General features: G+C 48.1%; 1 protein-coding gene across 3 annotated transcripts in view; it reads right to left on the bottom strand.

Moving 5' to 3' along the window:
• The window catches only part of PTPRG (protein tyrosine phosphatase receptor type G), a 739476-nt gene that overhangs the window by 95602 nt on the left and 616560 nt on the right, over positions 1 to 27314 (bottom strand). For 2 of the 3 annotated variants that reach the window (XM_027121284.1, XM_027121286.1), the window contains exons 10-13: positions 25138 to 25246; positions 19107 to 19156; positions 16208 to 16970; positions 2216 to 2348 (exon numbers count right to left, since the gene is read on the bottom strand). In XM_027121284.1, the coding sequence (XP_026977085.1) occupies positions 2216 to 2348; positions 16208 to 16970; positions 19107 to 19156; positions 25138 to 25246 (1055 nt within the window). The remainder of the gene's footprint in view (positions 1 to 2215; positions 2349 to 16207; positions 16971 to 19106; positions 19157 to 25137; positions 25247 to 27314) is intronic. The other variant, XM_027121285.1, reaches the window with a different exon arrangement.

The following is a 27314-nucleotide window of genomic DNA, read 5'->3' as shown; positions in this document are numbered from 1 at the left end:
AAAAGAGCCCTATATTTTTGATTCAGACTCACTGAGTTTGTCAAAAATATAAACAGTGTGAATTTCTAATGGGATAAAACGCCTTGAATTAAGGGTCTTGAAAGCTCTCTTTATGACATCACACAGCCCCCTCCTGTAAGCAGCTTGCCCTCAACATGTCTGCTTGGCCAAACGTCCACGGTCTGCTTTGGCCAGAGTGATCCATTCTCAGGTAGGCAGAGAGCCAAGGTGGGCCAACCAGAAACAACCCTGAGGTTTTTGCTAGAACTATTTGGAACAGGAACTTTTTCACACTGGGGTTGCTAGGGTTACCCAGCCAGGGGCAGCTGTGGGTTCTCTGTGCTCCTTTGTGGGGAGAGTCTGCAACTAAAACCACACGGCACCAAAAGGAGCCAAGAGGAGGGCAGGCAGACCTTTCGTTCCCTCTCTGTGCTCAGTTCAACCCGTGTTAGGCAGCCTCCCACTTACTAACAGGCTCCAGACAACTGTTTGTTTGCAAACCACTGTCCTGGAGAAAGGACGGCATGGAGGTGAGCCTAGTGTTTCCAGGCTCTCCCTGAAACACAATATAACCCATCATCTAGCTGGTCTGTAGCACTAACGCGGCTACAGTTAGACGCCTGGGGAAGCCTCGGAGGAACCTTCCTTCTTCTCTTGTTCTTTCCAACTGAAAACAGACCTAGGGACACAGGCCAATCTGTCAGCAGATTCTGTTGATCCCACCTTCAGAATGTATCTATATCCAATCAGTTCTACAACCTGCACTGCTGCCCTCATGGGAGACACCATCACTCCTTCTGGGACCAGTTCAGTAGTCTTCTACCTGGTCTCTCTGCTTCTGCTCCTTGCTCCTCTGCAGTGGTCTCTGCAGCACAGCCAAGTAATCCTGAAGTTAGATCACAACACTTCTCTACCAAACAGTACTTCTCTTAGAGTCAAAGGCAATGTGTTTACAATGGCCCACAAAGCAGTCCCTGACCCAACTCCCTTCCATCCTGTTTCTTCCTGATACCCTCTCCTACCACTCTCTCCCATTCTCACCTGCTCCAGCCACACCTCTTGGCCATTCCTGGAACATACGAGGCGCACTCCTGCCTCAGGGCCTTTGCACATGCTGTTTCCTCTGCCTGGAACATGTCCCAGGTGGAGCCCATTTGACTCCTTCCTCCTTTAGGTCTTTGGACAAATACCACTCGCCAGGTAGGCCCTCCTTAACCACTCTGACCGCTCATCGCTAAGCCTCAGCATCCCCCCTCTGCTTTCCAGATTTAGTTTTCTCCAGTAGACACTTACCGCCACCTCGTCTGCTTTATTTATTGCCTGTCTCCCCCACTAAGATGTAAGCTCCATGAGAGAAGAGTGTCTGGCACACCATAGGGGCTCAAAATTCATCAAATGAATGGAAAGAAGGGAGGGAAGGAGGGAAGGAAATATGACACCTATTCATCACTGATGAAGCTTGTTAAAGGGCAGAAGCTTCCTACATCAGTCTGACAGGTGAAGGCAGCCAGGCCAGCCGCGTGGGCCAAGCCTGCTTCACTCAGTTAAACTGGCTGAGAGAGTGTAGCTGAAAAAACACACAACTTTTAAATAGGAGCTGCAAGCAGGCTTCCCGTGGGAAGCAGTGAGAACCAGTTCAAGGATGATGCTAACATAAGGATGACTTACCACCAGCCATCTTTATCCTGTGTCTATTAAATGCCACATAACATGATAAACGTTTTCCTATCACCGAATTTTCAGCAAAGGGCTATGAAAAAAAATTTTCAGGTCAAGAGGAGCTATTATGCGGATACGACAAAGCGAAGCACGGTCTCAGGGAAACTGGAAATGCTATGAAACTTATTAACTCCGTTTGCAGGTTTAGGAACTAAAGCTCAAAGTGGAAATGGGATTTGTTGCCAGCAAGTAGCAGGCCTGGGATTTGAACCCGGATCTCCCTGATTCCCAAGCAATCGCCTCCTTGGCACTCAATCCTAGAAACCCATCATGAGCGCCTTCATCTCAGCAGTGGCTCTATCCCACCGGCTTCTTGCAGATAAAGCGGATCTCCCAGGTGGCGACACCAGAAAACACTCCAGCTACCTTACCTTTCTGAATGAAGAGGCCGTGGGCTTCCCCTCCCCTCGGGCCAGCCACCCCCCACCAGGGCAGCATGCTGACAGCACAACCCGACGTCCACACCCTCTGTGTCAGGGCTGCCTGGCTGACTCACCTCCAGTAAACGAGTACAGCAATGAGGAGGATGAGGCACACGAAGGTCAAGGCTGATACCACAATCAGAGGGACGATCCACTCCATCCTCCCTGGAGAAGGGCGGCTTATCATTCCCGCGGTGTTCTTTTCTGCTGCAAAGAGAAACCACGCCAGTTAGAGGGCAGCGGCTAGCCTGGGGGGGAGGGGGGGCTGGGGAGCCAGAGTGCGATGGGGATTTCTGCTCCAGTTTTGGATGGTTTCTGGAGAACAAGGCTACCTGGTGACGAGGGGCAACCTGCAGCCCACACTGCTTCCCGCCGAGTCCCAAGCCACATGGGACCTGTGCTGCAGGCTGCATCCTGTAATCGCCAGTGGGATGGATTTGCAGGTAGCGTTCAAGACGTTGTTAAGAAGAGTTGCACGGAAGACAGAGACCCAGCCTCACTCCAAGAACCTTACCGTCCCCGAGCGGCCTTTGGATACACTGAACGAATGTGCTCAAGTCGGAATGTCGCACAAAACTTGCCTGTGCAAAGAGGCGGGGGAGCCTTGCAGGTTTGCCAAGGCAGGAGGGGTGGAGGCAGTGATGGGTTTTACTAAGATGACCGGCTGTGACTACAGTGGGTATGTCTTTCTTGGTCTGCTTAGCATCTGTTACCCCTTCCTCTAGTAACTGCACCCATTTCTGCTGTGGGAGACCACCTCTCCCCAAAAGACAGTCCTGGTGGCACAACTGTCCAAGTGTGGGCCCCCCTAGGCTCCTGGCCAAGCGGAGGGGCAGGACTCAAGCTAAGGCAATGGTGCTCTCACCCCAGAATCTCAACGAGCCACTCCAAGTCTGAGCAACCGCACATCCCAGAAGGAGCACCCAGACTCCTCTGCCTACCAGTTCCCACCACCCAGATCCCCAGAGATCCTGATTTTCCTCAAATATGGTTCAAAAGCTTTTCCTTTGATCTCATCTCCCAGCCGCCCCCTCTCCTCAACCTTCTAAAAGCTCTCAGACCGGCCGCCACGCCTCACTCTCCTCCGAGTGCACATTGGCTACTCAACAGCAGCCGGTGCAGGGGTTAACCGGGGAAGCTTGTGAAATGGTCCAGGATTCTCTCGGGTCAGCCAGTGCCTCTTACCCCAGCAGCTCCTCCTGTCTCTCTCAGGCCCCGAGGATCTTCACAAGTCTCCAGCAGCCTCAAGTGAGAACCTAGTCTCTTGAACTGTGGAGTCAACACCTGGAAATCTCCAGGTAGCCCGGATGAAGCTCAGATGCGGTGCGGGGCTGGGAAGAAAGAGCCCAGGTACACAGAGACGGTCACGAGAGGCACGCGGCGAGAAAGCGAAGGTTCACTATGACCGCGAGAAGCCCACGGAATCATCCCCAGCTGGCTGCAGGCTGACCCGTGCTCAGCAAGGTTTCCTCCTGCTCTGCAGAAATGAGGCCAGCTTGCAGCCAGCCGCAAGCGTCCGTCTGCTGGATGGACTAAATGCAGGGCTAATCAGGCTGCGTTTCCAAGAGAGAGGAGGTGGGCTGAGCAGGAAAGAGATAACTGTCCCTGGGAGGAGACTGCTAAGGAGGCAAGACCTGGAGTGAAGAAGAAACGGGTTACAGGGTCTTTACTGGGTTTCCTCGAATGTACTGGACCTTGATGCTCTCCTTTGTTTCATACACAGGCAGGGCCAGATTTATGCCCAGCTCACAGGTAAAAAGACACAGAGGCAGGCAAGTGAGGCACACTCTGATTAAAAATCACAGCAGGGCAGCCGGCGGTTTATAAACTGCCTTCCTGACTGTGCCAGCCCATTTCACGATATCCCTCGCTCCACAATTTTTCATCAGGCAGCTATCTGTCAAGCCCCGACTGTGTGTCAGGCACGGTGCTACGGGAGGCGGATGCAGCAGAACATCAGACAGGAACAACCCTGTGCCCGTGGGGCAGGAATTTACAGGGGGAGAAGCAGACACATGACCAAACAATTAGAATAAAATGAAAGTGATGCCAGGGGAAGCACAACGGGTACAGGGGAACAGCTGTCCTAGCCCCGGAATTCTGGAGGCTTCCTGACGTTCAGGTGGGAGCTGAAGGGTGAAGGGGAGTTAGCCAGACCAAGGGCAAGGGCAGATGTGTTCTGGAGAGAGTGCACTGAAGCGGGGGGTGGGGTGGTGGTGGTGGTGGGGGGGGGGGGGGGGAGGGAAAACAGGGGGGCCGCCAAGATGGAGCGCTAGAGGCCACCTCAGCCAGGGTCTGTAGGCTGAATTACGGGCACCGCTTTTAGGCCCCAGGGCTTGCAGTGGAAATCACTGCAGTATTGTAAGCTGAGGCAGACCAGCATCAGATGTGCAGTCTGTCCCGCGATATAATGCTTTAATTGCAAAGCTCTGGCCGCCAGCCACACTTTCCCCCATTGTTCTTGTATCTTTAGATAAAGCAGGGATTTTATTTAGGAATTTATGGGATTTTGATTATGTAGCCCTTACGTGGCATGAGTTAACTGGGTTAGAATGTGTAAACACACGTGCGGCAAGAGCCACAGTTGCAAATGAGGGTAATTTTGCAGGGCTCCAGCAGGGGGCAGCCCAGCCAGCTAATAATCTGGCTGGCAGTGGGGAATCCCCAAGCCCCGGTGGTCCTGTTAATGGAAAATATGGCAGGAGGGACGACATTACAGGCCACACGTCCAAGGAACTCACTATCCGCCGTGGGAAGCCCCTGCATACCCAGGGTCTTCTTTCTTTCCTTGCCTTCTTACAGAAAAGGATTCTTGCCTGAGCTGCTACACAGTAGGCAGCTACGGGGAGGAGACCGAGTGCAAACCCCAGGTCCTTCTCATCCTCAATCACTGAAAAGGACCCTTCGCCAAAACTGTCCCTCAGGTTTCCCCACTGAGCTACTTCTCTTTCTAATATTTCATGGCGCTGTGTAAGGTTTTTTTTTTTTTTTTTTTTTTTTTGCAGTATGCGTGCCTCTCACTGTTGTGGCCTCTCCCATTGCGGAGCACAGGCTCCGGATGCGCAGGCTCAGTGGCCATGGCTCAATGGGCCCAGCCGCTCCGCGGCATGTGGGATCTTCCCAGACAGGGGCACGAACCCGCGTCCCCTGCATTGGCAGGTGGATTCCCAACCACTGCGCCACCAGGGAAGCCCATGTGTAAGGTTTTTTGTTGTCGTTTTTGTGAGGGGATGGAGTAATGAACACATCAGAAACCCTTCTCTGGACAGCCCCCGAAGTGGCGGTTTCTATGGAGGAAGCTCAGGCTGGCAACAGCTTGCAGTGTGAGACAGAGACCTAAGGAAATGATTCTGACAGCACTTTAATCTCGGCCTGGACTAATGACCGGCAGCCGGATTTGCCCGGGTCTTTTACATAAAGGTCAGGCAAATATAGGAGTGCTCCTGGATTTCCATGCGGGCATGAGAAAGCCGAGTTCATGTTAAAATACACAGTACTGCTTTGTCTTCGCAGTACCAGGAGCCTGGAATTTCATTCCATGGCCACACAGTCATGTGGAATCTGTGCCTGTCACTCTCCTGAGGAATCCCACACTGCCCTCAGGGACAGCAAAGCCCTTCACGAGTGGGCCTTCCTCCCGCCCCATCATCAGCTGCTGCGCCCCCTGCAGTGGGTTCCGGTCACACCCACCCACCCAGTGACCATGCTGGGCCATGGGCCCACCTCTCTGCCTTTGTCCCTGCTGATCTCACTGCCAGGAACACCTTTCCCACCCCGCCCTCAGAAGCTCCTCTTCATTCCTCAGTCCTGGTTCAGGTGCCACCTTCTCTGTGAAGCCTCCCCAGACCCTCGGTCTGTGCTCTGGAGGGCAGAGTAAAGATCACAGGTTCAAATCCTGGCTCTGCCACCTTCTACGTGACCTCTAACCAATAACTTAAATCAGTTTAGGCCTGGAGTTCTTCATCTATAAAATGGGATAAAAAAACCTACTTCATAGAGGTGGTGGGAAAACTTAAGATGCACGTAGAACGCTTAGACGTGTGCCCGGCATTGAGCAAATGCTAAGTAAATACTCTCATTCTCGTCACGGTGGTTGTCACTGTGCACTTCTTTGACGGCACACATCACACTCAATTACAAGTGCTCTTTTTTTTTTTTTTTTTTTTTGCGGTACGCGGGCCTCTCACTGTTGGGGCCTCTCCCGTTGCGGAGCACAGGCTCTGGACGCGCAGGCTCAGCGGCCATGGCTCACGGCCCCAGCCGCTCTGCAGCATGTGGGATCTTCCCGGACCGGGGCACGAGCCCGCGTCCCCTGCATCGGCAGGCGGACTCTCAACCACTGCGCCACCAGGGAAGCCCTACAAGTGCCCTTTTACTACTTACTGTAAGGCCCCCCAAAGCAGGGCTGATCTTCTCTGTATATAGAACAGTAATAAAGCTCTGTCTCCTACTAGCTATGCAACTCTGGGCAAGTTACTTAACCTCTCTGGGCCTCAGTTTCCTCATCTGTAAGTGGAAATAATAATATTGCTCACTACCTCGTGGGTGGCGCGAGGATTACACGAGCTAATGCAATAAAACACTTCGCATGTTGCCTGGCAACCATAAGCACCTGGTTAACATTATCAACTGTGATGACGGTCATCACCATCCCCACCCACCACCCACAGCATCACTAACTATCACCATCACCACCAGCATCCTCTCCCTCTTCAACACCCTAGCACAGCGCCAGGCAGATGCTGAGTGCTCATCGGGTGTCTGCTGAATCGGAATCCCCCTGGAATAAATGAGGGCATGGGTGGCAAACACACAGAACCTCAGATGGGTTCTACGGGCATCAGCAGCAGGGGGCTGCCTGTGAGAAGACCGCCAGCGAAGAGACAGTACCTGAGACAAGACTGCACTACGCTTCTTGCCATCCTTCAGGAGAGACGCTTGTCCCACTGCCTGACTCAATCTGTGGCCCAGCAGGCCCTCAAAGGAGAAAGCAGGATCAAATAGTGAACTACCAGAAGCTACTAGGGACACCTAACATGCCGCCTGAGCTGGGTATACACTCTCTTCCTCCTTTGCTTCAGTCTCCTGACAATCTTCCCCACGCCAAGGCCCCCAGAGACTAGAACATACTATCAACTTTTCAGAGAAACCAACATCCAGCCCTTCAGAGTCAGGCAGACCTGATTACAAATTCTGGCTTAGGCCTTTCTAGCTGTGTGACTTTGGATAAGTGACTGCCTGTCTCTGAGCCTCTGGTCGCTCCTCTGTCAAAGGGAAACAGATGATAACGCTCACCTCTCAAGGGACTTCGAAGGATGAAATGAGATAATCTGTGCAAAGCAGATTGCGCCAGATGCAAAACGAAATCACAGGGCGTCTTGATCAGAAATTATGAAAGAGTTTCAAGAAACGACAGCAGAACATGAAGGCGAACACAGGGCCTTCTGAGCACAGGGCTGTGTGACTGCACGGGCTGCATCCTCAGAAAGCCAGACTGGTCACAGTGCCCGCGTCCAGAGAACGTTCGTTCTTCCTTTCAACGGAACCAAGCAACGGCGCTGACTGTGATAAAATTAGATGCTCCCAACTGTTAGGAGCAGCTCACTTTTATTCAGAGCTTCACTTGTATCCCAGCTGCCTCCTGAAAGGTCCAGCAGAGCTTGGCCACCCTGCTCCTGGAAGGTTTGCCTCTCTCTGTGATGCCCGAATCCTGACACCAGGACAAGTGCAGGACCTCTGGGTTAATGCACCTCCTTCTGGCCTCCATCTCTGATTTGTCCAGCTGGTTTGGTTTTGTCAGCAGGCCTAGCCCTTTGATTCCTGCCTGCCATGGGTTGTGTGAACTGGCAGCCCACAGATGTGTCTGGCTTGGCACCCCTCCCCTGGGAGTTATTAATTAAATTGTGAGTTAGTTGCCAAGATTTAATAAACAATAGAGTTCACAAAAAAATCAAAAAGGGAATCTTCTCCTGGAGATGTTCAAAACTGGCTAGCAACACAGGTCTGAATTCCCACATGGCAAACATCAGCTAGAACCAAGCAGCACACTCTCTAAGACAGGGCATGGCTCATCAGTTTGCCACAGTCCTCACTGCTCCCTAATGTCTCACATCAGACCTGCTTTCTTCACTCCTGACTCCTGCTGCCAGCTCCCTCTGGCCAGTCGAATTTCTGTCTGCAGGATGGCACTCTGACCTAATGAATCAGCAGAACAACACACACACCTGGGACTTTGACAAAGGCCTTATCATCAAAAGCAAAAATCATGGTTTAATAAAACTCCTGACCAGGATTCTGAAATTACTAATTCAGCTCGAGAGAAGAGGCTGCTTCTGACCAGGCAGCTTTCCCAATTCCATATTTATTTTCAAAGAGATTTTATTTTTCAACCAATTAGAAACGAATCAGACAGTTGCTCCATCTATAAACGTGGGCCATTCCTCTCTGTGGACTTGGACCTTCTTCATACTCTTTCCAGGGCTGCATCTTCCTGGTCTGTGTGTAAGAGGATAAAAATGGAAAGGAGGTATCAACTTACACCCCCCTCTCCCCCCATGGATGTGATGTGCGGATGAGGGGCTGCTAGGAGGGTCAGAAGATGTGAGGCCAGGCAGGGCCGGGACTCAGAGAATGAGCCGGTCTCAGAAATGGCTTCCAGTGGAAACTCATGGCAAAATGCTGTCTAATACCTAACCCTCTCTGAGCATCTGCGGGAGGGAGGGAGGGTTTAATGACCTCCCCACAGCCCTCCCTCCTCCCAGCTTTTATTTCCACATCCACCAGAATCTGAGTAAAGTGCCTCCGTTCTGCTTTTTCCAAAAAATTAAAAAAAAAAAAAAAAAAAAGAAAGAAAAACAGTTTTCAGTGGCATATGTCATCACTGAATTAATGCTGTTTGCCTTTTACTGGCTTGGCTCTCATCCCAGTAGAAGCAAATAAAAACGGAGTACAATGTACTATAAATGCTACAGGCAGTGAGACATCAGATGGACCTTTCTGAAACGCTTCCTACCCCGCAGTGAGGGCTCAACTTCTGCTTCAGGACAAGAACCCCTACGTGGTCAAGACTAAAATGAGCTTGGATCTGAGAGGCCACTCTCAGGACTCGGGGAAAGTAGGATTCTTGCACTTTTCAAGAACGATTAGGAGCAGATGTCTGCACACTCAGACATCTACAGCCGGGTTCAGTCGCGCACAACGGGACTGCATTTGCTCTGATAAGGCCACTCCTTCAAAACCACCCGCAGCTGTGAATTAAGGCGCTGGTTTTTGTAAAAAGCTGTGCTAAAACACACATAAAAGTCACCGTCTTAACCACGTCTAACAGTACAGTTCAGGAGGGGTAAGCATATCACACTGTTGTGCAATCGATTTCCAGAACCTGGTTTTCATCTGCGAAACGGAAACTCTGCACCTTTTAAACAGCAATTCCCCAACACCCCGACCCCAGCTCCTGGTAACCACCATCCTACTTTCTTTCTGCCTTACAACTTGACTACACTCTAGGTACCTCACCTAAGTGGACTCATATATATATATACACACATATATATGGAATCATACCCATATATATATATTTGTCTTTTGGGGACTGGCTTACTTCACTAATAAGTCCTCAAGGTTCATCCATGTTGTAGCATGCGGCACGATTTCCTTCTTTTTTAAGGCTGAATAATATTCCACTATAGGTGTATACCACATTTTGTTCATCTATTCATCGGTCATTTGGGTTGCTTCCACCCCTTGGCTACTATAAATAATGCTGTTATGAACATGAGTGTACAAATATCTCTTCAAGACTCTGCTTTCAATTCTCTTGGGTAAATACCCATAGTGGGATTGCTGGATCATATGGTAATGCTATTTTTAATTTTGCGGGGAACCTCCATACTGTTTCCCAAGTGGCTTCCACTTTACATTCCCACCAACGGGGCACAAGGGTCCCCATTTCTTCACATCCTCACCAACACCTTATTTTCTGTTTTGCTTTGGTTTGGGGGTTTCGTGGTAGCCCCCTTAATGGGTGTGAAGTAAACAGGCGGCCGCTTTTTTATAGGGCCACAAAATTTGTCTTAATTTGCTGGAGCCCTGGCATTAGCTAAACCAGAGACACGATTGTGGGTTACAAATACATATATTCTCCTGCAACGGGACACGGGTTCCATGTTCCGATTACCACGTCTGAGCTGGATTTAGAGCATCTGTCATGTGTTTCAATTTATATCACCACTAGGAGTTCTCATCAATAAGCCCTCCTTACCATTTCACACAGAACTCACTTAATCAGACTCAACAGTGGAACTGTCATGTGTATTTCCATTAGGTGCTGGAAAATTGAGGGCGTTTGATAAATCCCAATTTAATTCGAAGTCCCATATATACGGCAGGTCCTCATCTACCAGAAATCACCGCCACAGACACGTCATTGCAACGTCACGTGACTCTGCCATCAGTCAGGACTCACGTCAAACACACCACTCCTTACAGCCTGAATTCCTGACCCCAGCCTCTTTGGAAACCTCGGTGTTCTTGGTGAGGTCTGGTTGCCTGCACTAAGAGATACACAGGCTGTCCTAGTTCAAAGGTCACTCAGTGGGGGGCAGAAACTTCCAAGGACCCAGACACTTCCCGGGAGGAAACTAAATCACACGGGTGCCTTCAGGGCACCTGAGCTAGTTCTTTCCAACACTCCCATGAAGATCACAGCCAAGACCCGGGGCAAGGAGAATTACGTAGAAAACTTCTCCCCACAAAAAACCTGACTGCAAACTGCCACGGTAGTCCATACGAGTGCCTGTTCTATTTTATTTTGAATAAAGTATGCAACATTTTCCTACCTCCATATACCCCAGCTGAGTTTCACATTCATGATGTCTGCCCTATCTTCATGAGCCTGTATTGCTACTTCTTTCTGACCTTAAATTAACTACTATTTTTTCCCTCAAGTACACTTTGAAAAGGAACTTTACGTTAATACTATAAATCATAGTTTCTCCACCATGGCGCTATCAACACTTTGGAGCAGGTCATTCTTTGTTGCAGGGCTGGTCTGTGCCCTGTAGGATGTTTAGCAGCAGCCTTGGTCTCCTCCCACTAAATGCCAGTAGCAGCCCCCTCCTCAGTCATGATAACCAAAAGTGTTTCCAGATATTGCCAAATATCCCTGCAGGGAAGGGGAACAAAATCATCACTCTGGTTGAGAACCTGTGCCGTAAATTAAAAAATGGTATCTTTTTAAAAGTACACGTTCAAATACTCGTTTACTAATTAACACTTCACCTGAAACCATCTTGTGTTGCCCACTCAGGGAGCAAGCCCCTAAGGCGGGATGCAGGCAGCACCACGATGGAGTCAGGGCCCATGTCTGACCCCCGGTCTCGCCACGTCTTGCCCGGGGCACGTTCCTTAACCGTCTGAGCCTCAGTTTCCTCACCGGCCTAATGGCAACAAGGACAGCACGGGCCTCCCGGGGGATTAAGTGACATCACATTTTGGCTTTTAGCACAGACAACACCAGCATGGAACGAATGTTAACCAGTGATGTAATTATTTTTATAGTCAAAGGTTTTCTTTAGAGCTTGAAAGTTCCAAAGAGGTGCCCAAAGGAGTGGGGTTTGCCCAAAAGGAGTGGGGTGGCTGGAGCTTAGCACCCTTGACTCTGGCTCAGAGCAGAACCGCAGCCCTCAGTCGCTGACCAACACTGTCCATTCCTAGCTCAGGGGCAGGACAAAGGCCAGCCAGGGGCCAGTTCTGGCCTGGAGACCGTACTTTCCTGACCCCTAAACTGGACTGTCTCTTTAGCTGACCCCGAGAAGGCAGTCAACAAGCTTTCGGTGAATGAGTGTTTACATAATGGGGTTCTGACCAAGATTGAATCTGAAAAAGGAGCCCTGATTTAAGGAAAGAAAAATGAAAAATCCCAACACGGCGTGATGAGTTTGTAGACAATGCCCACCCTGAAATGCTTTCGCTGGGGCATGCCACGTACCATCCCGAGAACATTTTACTGCACCAGCAGGCATCTGAGGGTGCCCACACCACATCTGGGCTGTGCCTCCTGAGGGACGGACCATGCCTACCGCCTGCCTGATCTCTGCATGTGTCTGAGCCGGCCCCTTCTTCTAGAGAAGCATTCCGCTCTTCTCCTTCCCTGCAAGTTAATACTAAAGCTACTACTCATAGCACTTGAAAAGATGTTATCAAACATCAAGCCTTTTTGAGATGCTGGTAAAAATATAACACAGTTTGTAACTTTAAACGTTAACGCTTTTTTCAAAGAGACTAAATATTGATTTAAAGAATTGTTTTTAACACGAAGAAAAAATAAATGTGGAACAGATTTAAACAAATGTACATCCACAGTCTTTCAAAGAAGTCACCACTAACATTAAAATGATGGTGATTTCGTTTAAAAAATAAACACCAAGCTGGAGGAGGCAGATGGAGAAAAGGCTGAGATGGATGGAAGCAAAGTGAGACCTTGGGGGTCGTGGACAATGCAGGGTTTTCGGGTTTTACCCTCAAGTTACTCACATCTTTTATTAACCAGTGGGTACACACGTTTCTGCTTAAACCAGGGGTCAGCAAATGACAGCTCACCAATCAAATGAGGTCCACTGCCTGCTTTTGTAAACAGAGTTTCACCAGAACCTAATCACATCCGCCCATTTGTGTAGCACTGGGCACGGTAGCACTGGCTGCTTCCGTGCTACCTGGCAGAGATGCACACTTTCAGCAAAGACCTATGGTTCACAAAGCTGAAAATGTCTGCTCTCTCTGGCTGTTTGCAGAAGAAGTTTGCCAATCTCTGGCTTAACCGATCCCCACCACTACTCTCAACCTGGAATTGCCTGGAACTGCCGGGAATTCTAAAGGAAGATCCCTTTTGGCTTTGGGAGGGAGTGGATGTTCCCATTGAGACGAAGGTGGCAAGGGAAGATGCTCTGATTCACCAGTGCTGGGGACAGAGCGGAGTTCCTGGAGGTCATTTTTAAAGCCAGCTCATTGGGGACCACAGTCTCCACGTGCTCTTTAATGTCCAAGGATGACTGCAGAAGAAGGACCTATGAGGGGTCTCCTCGTAAGTCACCAGTGCCATCATGTGGCCCTTGGGCTGCCGAAAGCTCCTCCTTCCTTGTCACCGACAAGGGTGACTCTGCACCTCCTTTGGCACTAAGGGCTGTGCCTATCCCCACTTTACAGACAGACTCTGGGCAAAGACTGGCCTGAGGACCCTGTGTGAATGAAGGGCAGAGCCTACTGTAGGGATCTGACTCCACAGCTACCCTGCCAAGATGGCAGACGCTCAGATGCCTGCAGCGTTGAAACTTGAGACCCGCACGCCCCGTACTTGGAGGTGGAAATACCCCAGGTTTACCACCTGTTTCTTCTCCCCTTTCCTTGGACTCTGGAACTTGACTCCCATTGCAATGACTCATTTCTGCTTACTTGGACTACGTCCCAGGTCCCCACCCTCACCAGTCTCTCAAGGTATCAACACTCCCAACCCAAGCTCTTAGCAAGCCACACTTTTCAGGAGTGTGGACAAAAAAAAATGTTTAAGAGGAGCAGGCTGGGAATGCAACTTGCCAGAGCCTCCAGTCCAGAGGCCAAACCACTCAAGCTTGACAAGCAATTCCAGGTCCACCGCTTGTCTTTGGAGAAACCACAGCGGTCCGAGTCACCATTGCCATCACCTCCTAACTCTACTCCCTGTGTCCGTTCTTGCCTCCCCAGATGTCCATACAGAGGCCCACATGACCTTCTGAGAAGGTTAATCAGATGAGTGACTCTCTTGCTGAAATCCATCACTGCTTTTCCATACCCGTTAGAACCAAATCCGCAGCGTGGCTGATGAGCCCCTTCCTGATCTGAGCTCTGCTTGTCTGTGAACTCATCCTGTATCCTTCACCTTGGCGGTCTAGACACACTGGCCCTCTGATGGCTCCTTGATGATCCTAATTAGTTCTCACTTTAGGGTCTCTGGACCTGCTGCCCCTCCTGCAGCCTAGAACGCTCGTTCATGGATCATGGCATAGCTAACTCCTTCTCACCACCTGAGTCTCCATTCAAATGCCATCCCTTGACCATCTGATGCTATACTGTCCCTGTCCCCGACTCCAGCACTTGACGTTATGCAGTTGTTTACTGGAATAGTCTCAAGCTTGTCCACTAGAACATAAACCCCAGAAGAGCAAGGCCTGACTAGATCTAGAGTCTACTTCCAGTACCTAGTCCAGTGCCTGGGACACAGTGGGTACTCTATAAATATTTCTTCAATATCTTCAAACGCAAGAAATCCAACTTTTTCACAGCCAATTCCTAGAGGGAATGTCACTGCTCATGCAGGAATACCTTCAAACAGCTTCACAAGTGGCTCGATATTTCCTCCACTCAATTCCTTGGAGGGCCACTCTGCACTTTTCCCTAAAAGTGAGCAACGCCCATAGCAAACCCACACTTCAGAAAATGAGTCCATACCAGCTTTAAGGAGGAACGTAATTCAAAACATGAAAATTTATTCTAAGTTGTATCTTAACATACGAGGTCTCAGCTTTAGATGAATTTTAATGTTTACAAGTGCAAAAGCAAATAAATATTTACCAGTTGCTTTTTTTTTTTTTTTGCACTCTTATAACTCCACAACAGCTTAGATGCAAAAAAAATTGTTGCTAAACATCTTGTAGTCTGGCAAAAGAAAGAATTTCTTATTAAGAAAACCCCTCACAACAATAACAACCCCTCACGCTCAGGGCTCCCTTGTAGAAACCATCAGGATGGTTCATTAAGATTTGAGCGTGGACTTCCCTGGTGGCACAGTGGTTAAGAATCCGCCTGCCAATGCAGGGGTCATGGGTTCGATCCTCGGTCCGGGAAGATCCCACATGCTGTGGAGCAACTAAGCCCGTGTGCTACAACTACTGAGCCTGTGCTCTAGAGCCTTTCAGCCACAACTACTGAGCCCGTGTGCCACAGCTACTGAAGCCCACGCGCCTAGAGCCCATGCTCCGCTACAACAGAAGCCACGATGAGAAGCCCACACACTGCAACGAAGAGTAGCCTCCGCTCACTGCAACCAGAGAAAGCCCGCGCACAGCAACGAAGACCCAAAGCGGCCATAAATAAATAAATATTTTAAAAAAAAGAAATGAAAAAGATTTGAACACATGAGAGAGTCACAAAGTTGCCCTCGGTCAGCGTGATGGGGATCACATCCTCCCCGTGGAGGCCAGACCAGCCATGCCCTGGTCTTACCATCCAGGAACTCGCTAATTCACAGAGCAAACAGGGCTCTGAGAGCGAGAGCCCTGTTCCTCCGGCTGGGATCATGGGCTAATAATACCAGCTCTCCCCATCCCCCCGCTTTCAGCTTTAATGTAAATGTCACTTCCCCAGAGGGGCCTTTCTTAATTCAAAAACCGCCCTGCCCTGCCCTCTTCCTGATTATTTTCTCTGACAACACCCTGTTTATTTCCTCTATTATTTACCGAACAGTTAGCTCGTTTTCTGGCTTTTCAGCGAACTTGCTGGCTTGCTTTCTAACATTCTTGCTTCCTGATTTCCCGGCGTGCACCCTGGTGAGCTGCCGCCACCCCTGTCTTCTCCTTTACGCTGTAAGCTTCAAGCAACAGGGACCGTGCTCACCGGGGTTAGCACCCAGCCCAGGGCCTGGCACCAAACGGGCAGTCCATAAACACAGGTGCTCAACAAGTGAATAAGGAATGAAATCTTGAAGGATAAACTTATTAAGATCGATGTCTTTTTTATTCATTTACCAGGGCCTGGCTGAAGTGCTTGGAGTTATTCTGAGGCAAGTCGATTTTACCAGGTACCAAGTATCAAGGCAAGACAGTCCAGCAACGATAAGAGAGTAGGTGATTCTTATTAGAATTAAAAAGACACACACACATACACACACACACAAACACATTTTTATACCAGAGACACACAAAATTCCAGGAATATTAAGCACTCTCTGGATCCTTATCCCCTGCCCCCAATTATTTTTTAAAGGGTAGGACTGTTCACAGCAGCTTGGAGGCTCAAGTGAGGAGTGGCCCACTTACCTGGATTAACAGTGATAAATTTGCTATCTTCAGAAAATCGGTCCCCCGGGGACATAGGCTTCTTAGACGGTGTCTCAGGCCTCTTGGGATCATTCTCTCTGTAATGCTCCTCTGTGACTGTGGGGGGCACTTGGGTGAGGGTGACGGGGCGGGGGTCCAGGGCGTCCTCGGGCTGGGCGGTGGGGATGGCAGTGCCGTCCCGCTCACGCCCGGCTATAGTCTGTCGCCCACCATCCTGGGCAGCTCTGCCGGGAGCCGAGGGGGCGGGGCTGGGCTCAGTGCCGCTCCGCGCCTGCGTGGCGTGGGTCACGCCGTTCCTCTCCTTCTTCTCGGAGCCCTTCTCGCCCTCCTCCTCGTGTTCCCGCTCGCCGTCTTCGTTCTCACTCTTCTCGTCCTTCTCCCCCTCCTCGGCACCCTCGCCGTCCTTGGTTGGCGCCGAATCACCGTCGGGGCCCGGAGAGGCCAAGGCCTCAGGTGTGGCCGGGACGGGTCTGCCGGCCTGTTTGCTGGCCGCGGCGGCCGTGGGCAGGCGTGTGGGCCACACGGTGCTGGGGAAGGAGGAGATGCCGCCGCCGCTGAAGCCCAGGCCGGCGAGGAGCGTGCTGGTGACCACCGAGGCCACCGTCGCCTGGCTGCCGCTGGAAGACGGGCCCATCCCAGTTGCCATGGAAACAAATGAGAAGGGGATGCCAGAGGATGTCCAGGTGGAAGACCCCGAGCTGATGGGGGCCATGTCGGCCGAAGAGGCGGGAGATGCTGTGGGCTTGAAGGGGTCACCCGGGGAGGTTGGGGGAAGGGACAGAGGAAGAGAAAGCAGAGTGTCAGTCATCAGGACTGGGGACAAGGCCCTGGGTATGACCCTCCAAGGGTTTTACTCATCTTTTTACTTTCCTCATGGGGTGTCCTAAAGCATGGTGCCAAAGCTGACAGGAGGTGATCCACGGATGACCATCTCTGCTCTTAAAAGTTTTTACAATTACTTAAAAATTGCAACCAGCATGTCAACCCCAACTTTTCACTGACAGGGCTCGGGAGGAGGCTAAGTGACAAAACAATAAGTAGCGTTCACGTTGTTTGAAAGACAAACATCAAATAAGCAATGAAGTGGCAACATCAGATTGCCACCTGTTGTTGGGATGACACTGGAAGAAGCAGGAGCCCTTGGTCTTGTATTTACTGGTGGCTCTTGTGGAGAATACACTGCCCTTGTCTAGAAACACTCCCCAGGATCTGGTTCCACATCTTAAAGTGAGGAAGTGGATGGACAGAGGGACAGTGGCCCGCCCACGTCTGCAGCGGCAGGTTCGGAAGCAGGAGCCATGCTCTACACCGAAGGCTTTGGGAGCTGTTTACAGCCGGCATCCCCGTGCTGGGCGCTGTACAGCCGCCGTACCTTCCAGAGTCTCCGGATTTATCTACAGCAAAATCTATGCTCATGTAGATGACAACGATAAGCATTCTATTTAACAAGTGCCAACTGTGTGTTGGGCCTTCCCAAGCTACGCTGGAGACACACATGATCATCACCCCATTTTACAGGTGAGGAAAACGAGGTGCAGAGAGGTTAAGGGGTAGAGGTGGCTGCCTGTGCCCAGACCTCAGCTCATTCTTCCCACCATACTAAATTGGGGCTCAGCTGTGAGATTTTATTTGTACATAGTATCTTAGGAAAATAAGATGTGTTGCTCTGAGTTATTAGTTTAATTTTAGTTCTTGAAACCTGGCGTGCAGAATCCAGAATTTCATCCCATCATTTATACAGTTCAAAATAATACAGCCAGAACAACTCACATTTCATCACTGTATCATCAAGTTTCAGTTTGAAAAGTTTGTTTTTGAAGAACAACCAAGTTAGCAAATGTTGAGTTCTGAAGTTGGTTAATGAAATGCCAGGTGCCACTTAAGATAAGGCACTGCAGACAGAGCAGTCAGGCAGCCTGGGCTTGAGTCCACGATCGCTCACCTGCTCTCTGGGAGATGCTGGGCACATTAACTCACTGAGCCTCGGTTTCCTCATCCATAAAATGGGAGTAATAGTAACACGAATCTTGAGGAGCAAATAAAATAATAATCTGTGCCTGAAACCTGGGAAAAGCTTAATAAATTTTAGGCTCTTGGGCTTCCCTGGTGGCGCAGTGGTTGAGAGTCCACCTGCCGATGCAGGGGACACGGGTTCGTGCCCCGGTCCGGGAGGATCCCACATGCCGCAGAGCGGCTAGGCCCGTGAACCATGGCCGCTGAGCCTGCACGTCCGGAGCCTGTGCTCCGCAACTGGAGAGGCCACAACAGTGAGAGGCCTGCGTACCGCAAAAAAAAAAAAAAGGCTCTTATTGTTATCACCAAAGCTGAAATTAATATTGGGATTATTAGTTGCACTAGAAAGGGGAAAACTTAGATACTGAGTCTCCAGAAATGTGCAAATGTAACTGGGCAAACGACAACCATTCTTTTTTCTTTCTTTTTTTTTAAAGCCGCACTGCATGGCTTGTGGGATCTTAGTTCCCCAACCAGGGATCAAACCCGGGCCCCTGAGTGAAAGCGCCGAGTCCTAACCACTGAACTGCCAGGGAATTCCCAAATGACAATCTTTCAATTTTAGCATGTCTACTCCTTTGCACTCTTACGTCCTATGCTCCCACAAATAATAAATAGTTAAAAATATGGAGAATTTTTATCTCTACAAAAATTATAACAGTATAACACTACTGGTTTAACTCTGTCGCACAGCCTGTTTTTATAATGCATTGAATTTTAAGAGTGAACAATGTAATTTATTCAGTATTTTAACCGCTTCACATTGAGCATTTAGACAACATCATACTGCCACCTCGTGGTGACAGTTTTCACTGCATGCAAATTACCAACCAGACACGACAAAGCGATTACATTCTCTACTTACCACTCCTGTTTTGACAATTCTGGTCCCTTGGAATATTCGAGTGGTATTAGCTGAGAAACGAAGAAATTACACTGTAAACAATATAACTTTGTTGTTTCGACAAAACTGCACTTACATACACAAATCTGAAATACATATAATTTTTATGTCATAAAATGAATATTCCTTAGATTTTTTTTCCAACCATCAAAAAATGTAAAACCCTTCTTAGTTTGTGAGTCATTAAAAAACATGTAGAGGGTCAGGTTTGGGCTGTGGGCCACAGTTTGCTGACTCTTGTCTTAAGCTATTAATTTACAACTTTAAGAAGTTTTAATCATTTTTCTATTTTATTCGTAAGGTAAAACTTACATACTCTAAAATGCACAAATCTTAAGTGTAGAGTCCAATTAATTTTTACCTCTGTAAACACCTGTGTAACTCCCCCTCCTCCCATATTAAGATATGAACATTCTCCAGCACCCCAGCAGGTTTGCACGTGCATGCATCCAGGCAGTACCCTCATGACCTTTCCCTAAGGTCGCCACCACTCTGATCTTTGTCAGTGTTTTGTCTATTTTTGAACTGCTTATAAATGAAATTGTATTATCCCATCGTTCTTCACTATTGTCTTTTTGGTTATAATTTCTTATATTATCCTTTCAGTGACTATAATATGCATCCTAAACTTATTACAGTTTACCTTAAATGAGTACTTTTATCTCTCCTTAAAAATGTAAGAACTGTACAGTAATTTATTTGCCCAACTCACTTTTTGTGTACTGTCATATATTTTATTTCTATCAATACTTAAGTTTTAAAACCTCGTAACACATCACCACTGTTGCTTTAAATGGTCAAATTCTATTGTTTTTTAATATTTATTTATTTTATTCATTTTTTTGGCTGCGTGGGGTCTTTGTTGCCGCACGGGGGATCTTCGTTGAGGCATGTGGGATCTTTGGTTGCAGCGTATGGGCTCCAGGGCACGTGGGCTCTGTAGTCTGCATGTGAAGCGCGGGCTTAGTTGCCGCGCGGCATGTGAGATCTTAGGTCCCCGACCAGGGATCAAACCCGTGTCCTCTACATTGGAAGGCGGATTCTCTACTGCTGGACCACGAGGGAGGTCCCTCAAATTCTTTTATATTAGCCACAGGTTACTCCTTCTGATGTCCTTTCCTTCTTTCAGTTCTGTTCACCCATGTGTTAGTATTAAACAATATAACCACACAAAATGTTTAACTGTGGTAAAATACACATAAAACTTACCATCTTAAACACTTTTAAGTGTACAGTTCGGTTGTGCTAAATCCTTGTGCCACAGATCTCCAGAATGTTTCCATCTTGCAAAACTGCAACTGTGTACAGTTTTTAAACAAGTCCCAGCTTCCCCCTGCCCTCTCCCCCCCACCCGCAGCTCCCGGCAACCATCCTTCTACTTTCTGTAAGTTTTAGTACTCCATATATCTCATGTAAGTGGAGTCATATATATTTACTTGTCTTTTTGTAACTGGCTTATGTCACTTAGCATAATGTCTTCAAGATTCATCCATGCTGTCCCATGTGTTAGAATTTCCTTCCTTTTTAAGGCCAAATAATATTCTGCTGTCTGTATGTACCATATTTTGTTTACCCATTCATTGCTGATGGACATCTAGATTGCATCCACCTTTTCTCTATTGTGAATAATGAAATGCTAAACAGTATAACTTAAAAAATATATCAGACTGCTTCTTTGTGCTGATCTCAAAAACAGTAGTCTTACATAAACTAAACGTTTGCTTCCTATACATAAAAGACACTGAAAAATTAGCAAAAAACTGCTATATCTCCAAATAAATAACATTTGTACCTGCTGGAGTTTTCATCTAAACTAGAAGTGGGGCAAGTACCCGACATATTTTTTTCTTTGCCCTGCAAGCTTTTTGGGAAAAAAAAAAAAAAAAAAAGAATTTGCTGCCAACGTTGTAAACAGCAACTTTTACCTAAAAATCCCAATTTCCTGCTCATCCCTGAAAAATCACAATATTGGGCAAAACTGAGCTCACCTTCCTGCAGGGCAACATTTGGTCGGTGCTGAGTGTCCGTCACCCCTTTTCGAAGGGCACATTCTGCAATTTCCCACTGACGGCCCTCCCCTCATCTGTATGTGTTCCCTGCCTGGCCCCGGGGCACCTGTATTTGCGAGCCCCAACTTAACGATATATTCACTTCGCTCAGCTGGAAAGTGAAATGGGTGAAGAGACAAATGTGGAGAACAGACCGATCTAGATGTCAATACAACCAGGTCAAGTGAGGCAGCCTAGGGAGCAAACAGTTCTTGCCTGGCACTAAATATAACCTCCCACCATCAGTGAGTTGCTTCGGGATCGATACTGCACTGCCTCAGACAGGTGTACACACCTCCCTTTGTTAAGACAGGAAGAAAGCCCCCTAAGAGACCTGCGTTCCCTGCCCTTTACAAAGGCCTTAATTTAAGGCCAACAAACCGGCCACTCCATCAACATGCCCGCTTTTCACTGATCTTGAACAATTTCCACTGGGGTCAGTTCTAGCCGTGGTGACTACAAAGTTTCTACAAGAGCTTTCAGATCAGGAGTCCACCGACCCGGTGGACTTCAGGGACGGGGGAAAAAAAAAGACCTGCACCCCCACTAAGCTGTCACGGAGATGCAGCTTTTCCTTGCACGAGGAACGCAAGCTCCAAATCTCAGCTGCATTTTAATAGGATCGTCCTACGACTCTGCGATTGAAATGGGAGTATCTTCCTACTGCCTTAGAGTTGTTGGAGCTATTTCGGAGTATCACTTATGTTCATCACTACTCAGAAATCACCGTCGCTAATAGACCCACCACTTGTCATTTAATACTTTCATAAAAGAAGCGCACAGATGACTACGTTCCCAATTTGTTTAAAATATTTTGACAATCGTATCTGAGCATAATTGGTTTCCTCTCCTATGTATTTTACCTGTTTATTTTAAACCATCCTGAGAGAGGATCTGTTGGCTGGGCCAGGCTGCCTAATGAGTCTGTGGCTCAAAGAAAAAGCTTAAGAGGCCCCAGTTTCCATGACTGTCGAGAATTGCAAAAGAGCCTTTTGAACACTTAGTAATCAATCTTTTTAGCCATTTGTTGAAGACCGGGGATACAGGGTAATATTTATGCTTTAGGGGTGGTCTGTTGTTGTGTACACATGATTGGGCTTTGGAATGAGAGATCGGACTCTTCTTAGTAGCCAAGTGATTTTTCGCAAGTTACTCAACTGCCCAGGACGTCATTTCCGCCTCCGTATAACACCTGCGTTACAAGTTGCCACGAGGTCAAATGAAATAACCGATGGGCAAATGCTCTGTAACTGGGAGCTGCTCTACAGATAACGATTACCATTATTATCATATTTACTACAGTAAGGTAAACATAACTTACTTATTACATTATACAGGACATAAATATTGCTTTATTTACTATAATAATGTAAATATTCCACAGGGCTTCCTCATGCTCCCAAACCAGAGGTAAACTTTATCCCTGGGAAACCTAATTATTCTGAACAAAGGTGTCCATGAAATTCCCTAAGTTAATTTCCTTCCCTTTTAAAACTTCAGTCCTAAGAGTTGACCAGTTTTGTACACTGGCCTCTACTGCTCATAAACTCCTACTTGGCTCACCAGAAAAGGCATGCTAGCTTACCTGAAGATTTTGTTTTTCCACTGCCCACTGCTGCAGGGAAGATGCTAAGGCCATTGTGTGCCCCTTTGTTAACATGCTTGTTAACACGCAGGGACAAACACCAGTACAGAAAACGAGCAAACACGTGTCCACCCCTGAGCAGAGAAAGTCTGCAGACAAAGGAGACACTGGCCATTTTCAACAAGTCACCGTGATCAGACATTTTAAATATTCCGTGCTTGGAATTTACAGCTGACAAGGCCGTTTTGAATTGCGTTACATTACAAACATTTAATTTTTCAAAGTCCGTGCAGAAGCCAGCGAGCTCAGGGGCCTATTAATCAAGAAAGGCGGTGCTGCAGATTCCAGGCTCCTAGCTGGAGTGCATGGAAGGCCCAATTATGATTTATGTGCCGAAAGGTCCGGGGCTCCACGCTGGCTTCCCGTGCTCTCTCCCCTGGGCTGGCATAGACCTGGCCTTGGCTTTCGGACCCTCCTCAACACAGGCAGATGGGCCAGTACATTCAGGGCAAAGGTGGACGTGGCGAGTGTGATTTATTTGTGAGAAAAAATACAGCCATGCTCATTTCAATTAGTTTAAATGGAAGGATGAGATAATGTGAACATTAGCAAAGAATATTTCAATACTAGATGCAAAATTGCAAAGCTAGAAGGCATCTTTGGAGGGACTCTCAGCTGAAGGGCTTCTTATCCTGGGTTCATCATTTATTACTTTTTATATTAAACCTCATACTTAGGGGGTATTTATAGTTAGTACCAGGCACTGTGCTCATCAGTTAACATGCGTCACCCCCTGTCACTCTACAAGGACCCTGTGAGGTCGGTACTCTCATGACTACCACTTCTGGACTGTGAAATTGCAGCTTAGAGAAGCCAGACAACATTCTCAGAGTCGCAGAAACACTAAGTGGCAGCCAGGACTCAACCTTGGGGCCCTCGTGTCAGGGCCCTGGCTCTAAGCCAGCTCTTCTCCATCTGTAATGTGCACGCCTGGTACCTGAGCCATCTGGTTAAAATTCAGATTCCTGGGCCCCGCCCTCTGAGATTCTGAGACCATTAGTCTGAGAGGGGCCCATGAATGTGCATTGCTCACAGGATTCCAGACCATGAAGCCGGTCCACAGCCTGCAGGTTTTATGGGGCCCCTGAAGCTGTAATACGCAAAATTCTGGCATTTTTCTAGAGAAAGTGTCCGAAGTCTTCATCAGATACATGACTCGCAAAAGTTAAGAATCACTGGCCTGGTGTGTAGGTGTCTCAGAAACTGAGGATTCAGGAAGTAAAGAACCTTACCAGGGAGGGCATCAGACCGGCAGAGCAAAGCCCAATGCCCTGGTTGCTCCCTTCATGCTGGTCTTAGCGCCCCTCACCAAACCAGGTCTGCAAACTACGCCCCACTGGCTGGCTGCCAATTTTTGTCAACAAAGTTTTATTGGAACCAGGACTGGGATTAGGTCGGGGCAAGTAAGACAGAGTGGATCCTGTCTTTATGCAGAAGTTCGATATTTTGTTCAAGAACCTTTTGCATTGATTTTGCTTTTAAAAAAATATTCCATTGGGCTTCCCTGGTGGCGCAGTGGTTAAGAATCTGCCTGTCAATGCAGGGGACACGGGTTTGAGCCCTGGTCCGGGAAGATCCCACATGCCGCGGAGCAACTAAGCCCGTGCGCCACAACTACTGAGACTGCACTCTAGAGCCCGCGAGCCACAACTATGGAGCCCGCATGCTGCAACTACTGAAGCCCGTGCACCTAGAGCCCGCGCTCCTCAACAAGAGAAGCCACCGCAGTGAGAAGCGTGCGCACCACCACGAAGACCCAACACAGCCAAATATATATATATATATATATATACACATATATATATATAAAACATATTCCATTGAAATACAATGTATCTTGATGACAGAGTTTTTAAGAGCTCCTTTGAATTCTGCACCAAAGTGAATGCTCCTCTAGGCTCACCCTAGTGCTTGTCTGAAACTTTCCACTAGACCCTAAATCAGCTAACTGAATCATGTTAGAAATCCAAAGACGATATTCCTCCACACGACTAGGAGGTGATTCTGTGATCTGACACACTATTAGACAAATACTTGGTTCCCCACAGTTGGAAAATAACAGTAATTAAAAAAATAATCAACACTTCATTCTTCTTCCCCTCTTCTGGCCTGTGAAACCCCCAACCAAAAAGACGGGCCTAAATTCCCCAGGCTTTTCAGGCGTTATTGCAAACCCCACACTGATGCTGAGGCCAGGTTTGTATTCTTGTGTCCAAGCACCTGAACGGGAAAAAAGACAAAGCCCAAAGGGAGAAGGGACCCGGGGGATGCAGGGCAGACAGGAAGGGCGGCTCCTCACCTTGGAAGAGCATGGTCTGGCTGAAGTCACTCCTCATGTCATTGCGACACACGGCCTGGACCCGGAACAGGTAAAGGCTGTCAGGTGAGACAGGGCTAATGGTGGCTTTCTGCAGGGGAGGAAAGAACAGGCAGTGACCTGGTTTGGAAGGCCAGAGCACGCTTTACATTTGAAAGCCAAACCTAAGAGAATGTTAAGTGTTGCCTGTAGGTTTCTGCGTACCAAGGCAAAGCAGGACAAACATGATGTTTCCTCACCGACCAAAGGCTCACCTTGAGAAAAATGAGCTTAACCTCAGAGATAACCTCACCTGGGAATCTGTTTTCGACATGGAAATGTGTAGGGTGAGAGAACAAAAAGTCGTCTTGGCTCAGATACTTGATGCGGGCTTGGAACGTGTCTTCAGCCCTCTTTATACTCACGAGGCTGGGACTACTCTACCTTAGAAACGATACTGATTTACCCTAGACAGCCTCTAGAATTATCAGGTGTACTGAATTTCCAGGGCCAGGCAGAGATCAGCGCAGCCACAGCAAAATCTCTGTTTCTTTGCAGTTTAAAGGCATTGTTGTACCTTGACCTTGGAAGATATGGGGCACAATGCTAGAACACCTGACTAGAGGTCAGAGGACAGGAGATCTACCTGTGTCACACCACTCACCAGCTGTGTGATTCCGAGTCACTTGCTCAATGTCTTTTGGCCTCTGCTCCCTTCAACTGTTAAATGGACAGAGTAATATTTCCCTCACAGGGCCCTTGTGAGTGCTGTACAACAAAGGCTCGGCAAGCCTTGTTCGTAGGTAGTCCACACCACAAAATGGAAAGTACACCCCCAGTCTAACACAGGGGTGGCAAGCGACGGCCCACAGCCCAAAGCTGGCCCGCTGTCTGTTTTTTGTAAATAAAGTTTTGTTGGCACACAGCCACGCCCATTCATTTACCTGTTGCTATGGCAGCTTTCACCCTTTGACGGCAGAGTTGAGTAGCTGCCCACAGAGGCCATATGGCCCTTAAAGCCTAAAATCTTAACTGTCTGACCCTTTCTAGAAAAAAGTTTCCCAACCCCTGGTCCCAACATCACAAGCCAAATCCAGACCCCCATTCCTCAAAGCTTTATTCCAAGAGTCTTTTAAAAATCAGAAAATGGAAATTACCTAAAAAGCCGGCAGGGCTCGCTTCCTGAAGAAACAAACAACAAAAGCAACTGATTTTCAAAGACTCCCTAATGGATGAAATGTCTTGTCATCGCATTGTGGGCCAAGTCCAGAAAGCAGCTCTGGGAGCTTTAACCACTGAGTGGGTTTTTCCCAGTGTAGCTACTGAAAACCTCTGAAGAGGCATTAACATGTTATTGTGCCCACACCTGCTATCTGTTGCCTAGCAAATGGATTCCTGGTGAGAGGAGGAGGTTGGGGTCAAGTTATTTCACTTTCAGCCTCATTTCTCTCTTTTGGAAAAAGGAGGCAGTAACACCTGTCCCACAGGTCGGCAGTGAGGGCGTGAGAGAGAGACGTGGATGCTGCAGAATGCCGGGAAAATGTTCAGTATGACTTTTAGGTTTCTGGGCCACGTGAACCCTAAGTTGGAGGATAGCTTTGCTGCCACTAAGTCAGCACTCTCAACTTCTTGAGGAATTAATTAATTTTGTGTGTCCCCAAAGAAAATAACCACCCCTAGAAATTCTTATAAAAAAAGAACTTGCTGTCAAAGCACGTTTTTCTCTACAGCTCTCTCTTTCTCTGAAACTCATTTATGCCTCATACTCTAAACCTCCAGCCCCGTCTTCTGTTCAGAGCAATAGCTTTGCTCCACCTATGCAGGGATTTATTAGAATTCACTCCAAGCCGGTTATCTATTCATCTCTGCATGTTTAATTATTTTCCACTTAGAATAAGAAACCAAATAAGCGCCTAGATAGTTTCTGCTGATTAATGCAAGCCACCTTAGTTCAGAGAAACATCCCTCACGGACTTCCCGTCGTGACAAAGGTTAAAACACATCATAACCTTGGGTACCTTTCAATAGATTCCTCTCCCCGATTTCATGAAGCTCATCATTCCCTAATGTGACCCAGATAACAATGTCTAGTGGGGAAATTGAAAACATAAATGGAAATGAAGTAAAAGAATCTTCATCTAAAGGAATACGAAAAGTATTATTCTATAACTGATTGAATG

The sequence above is a fragment of the Aethalodelphis obliquidens genome, unplaced genomic scaffold (genome assembly GCF_003676395.1).
Source record: "Aethalodelphis obliquidens isolate GAN/ISIS:26980383/991018 unplaced genomic scaffold, ASM367639v1 scaffold22, whole genome shotgun sequence".
Taxonomy (NCBI): Eukaryota; Metazoa; Chordata; class Mammalia; order Artiodactyla; family Delphinidae; genus Aethalodelphis; species Aethalodelphis obliquidens.
Note: the sequence above shows the minus strand (reverse complement) of the source record. Positions and strands in the feature narration are given on the sequence as shown.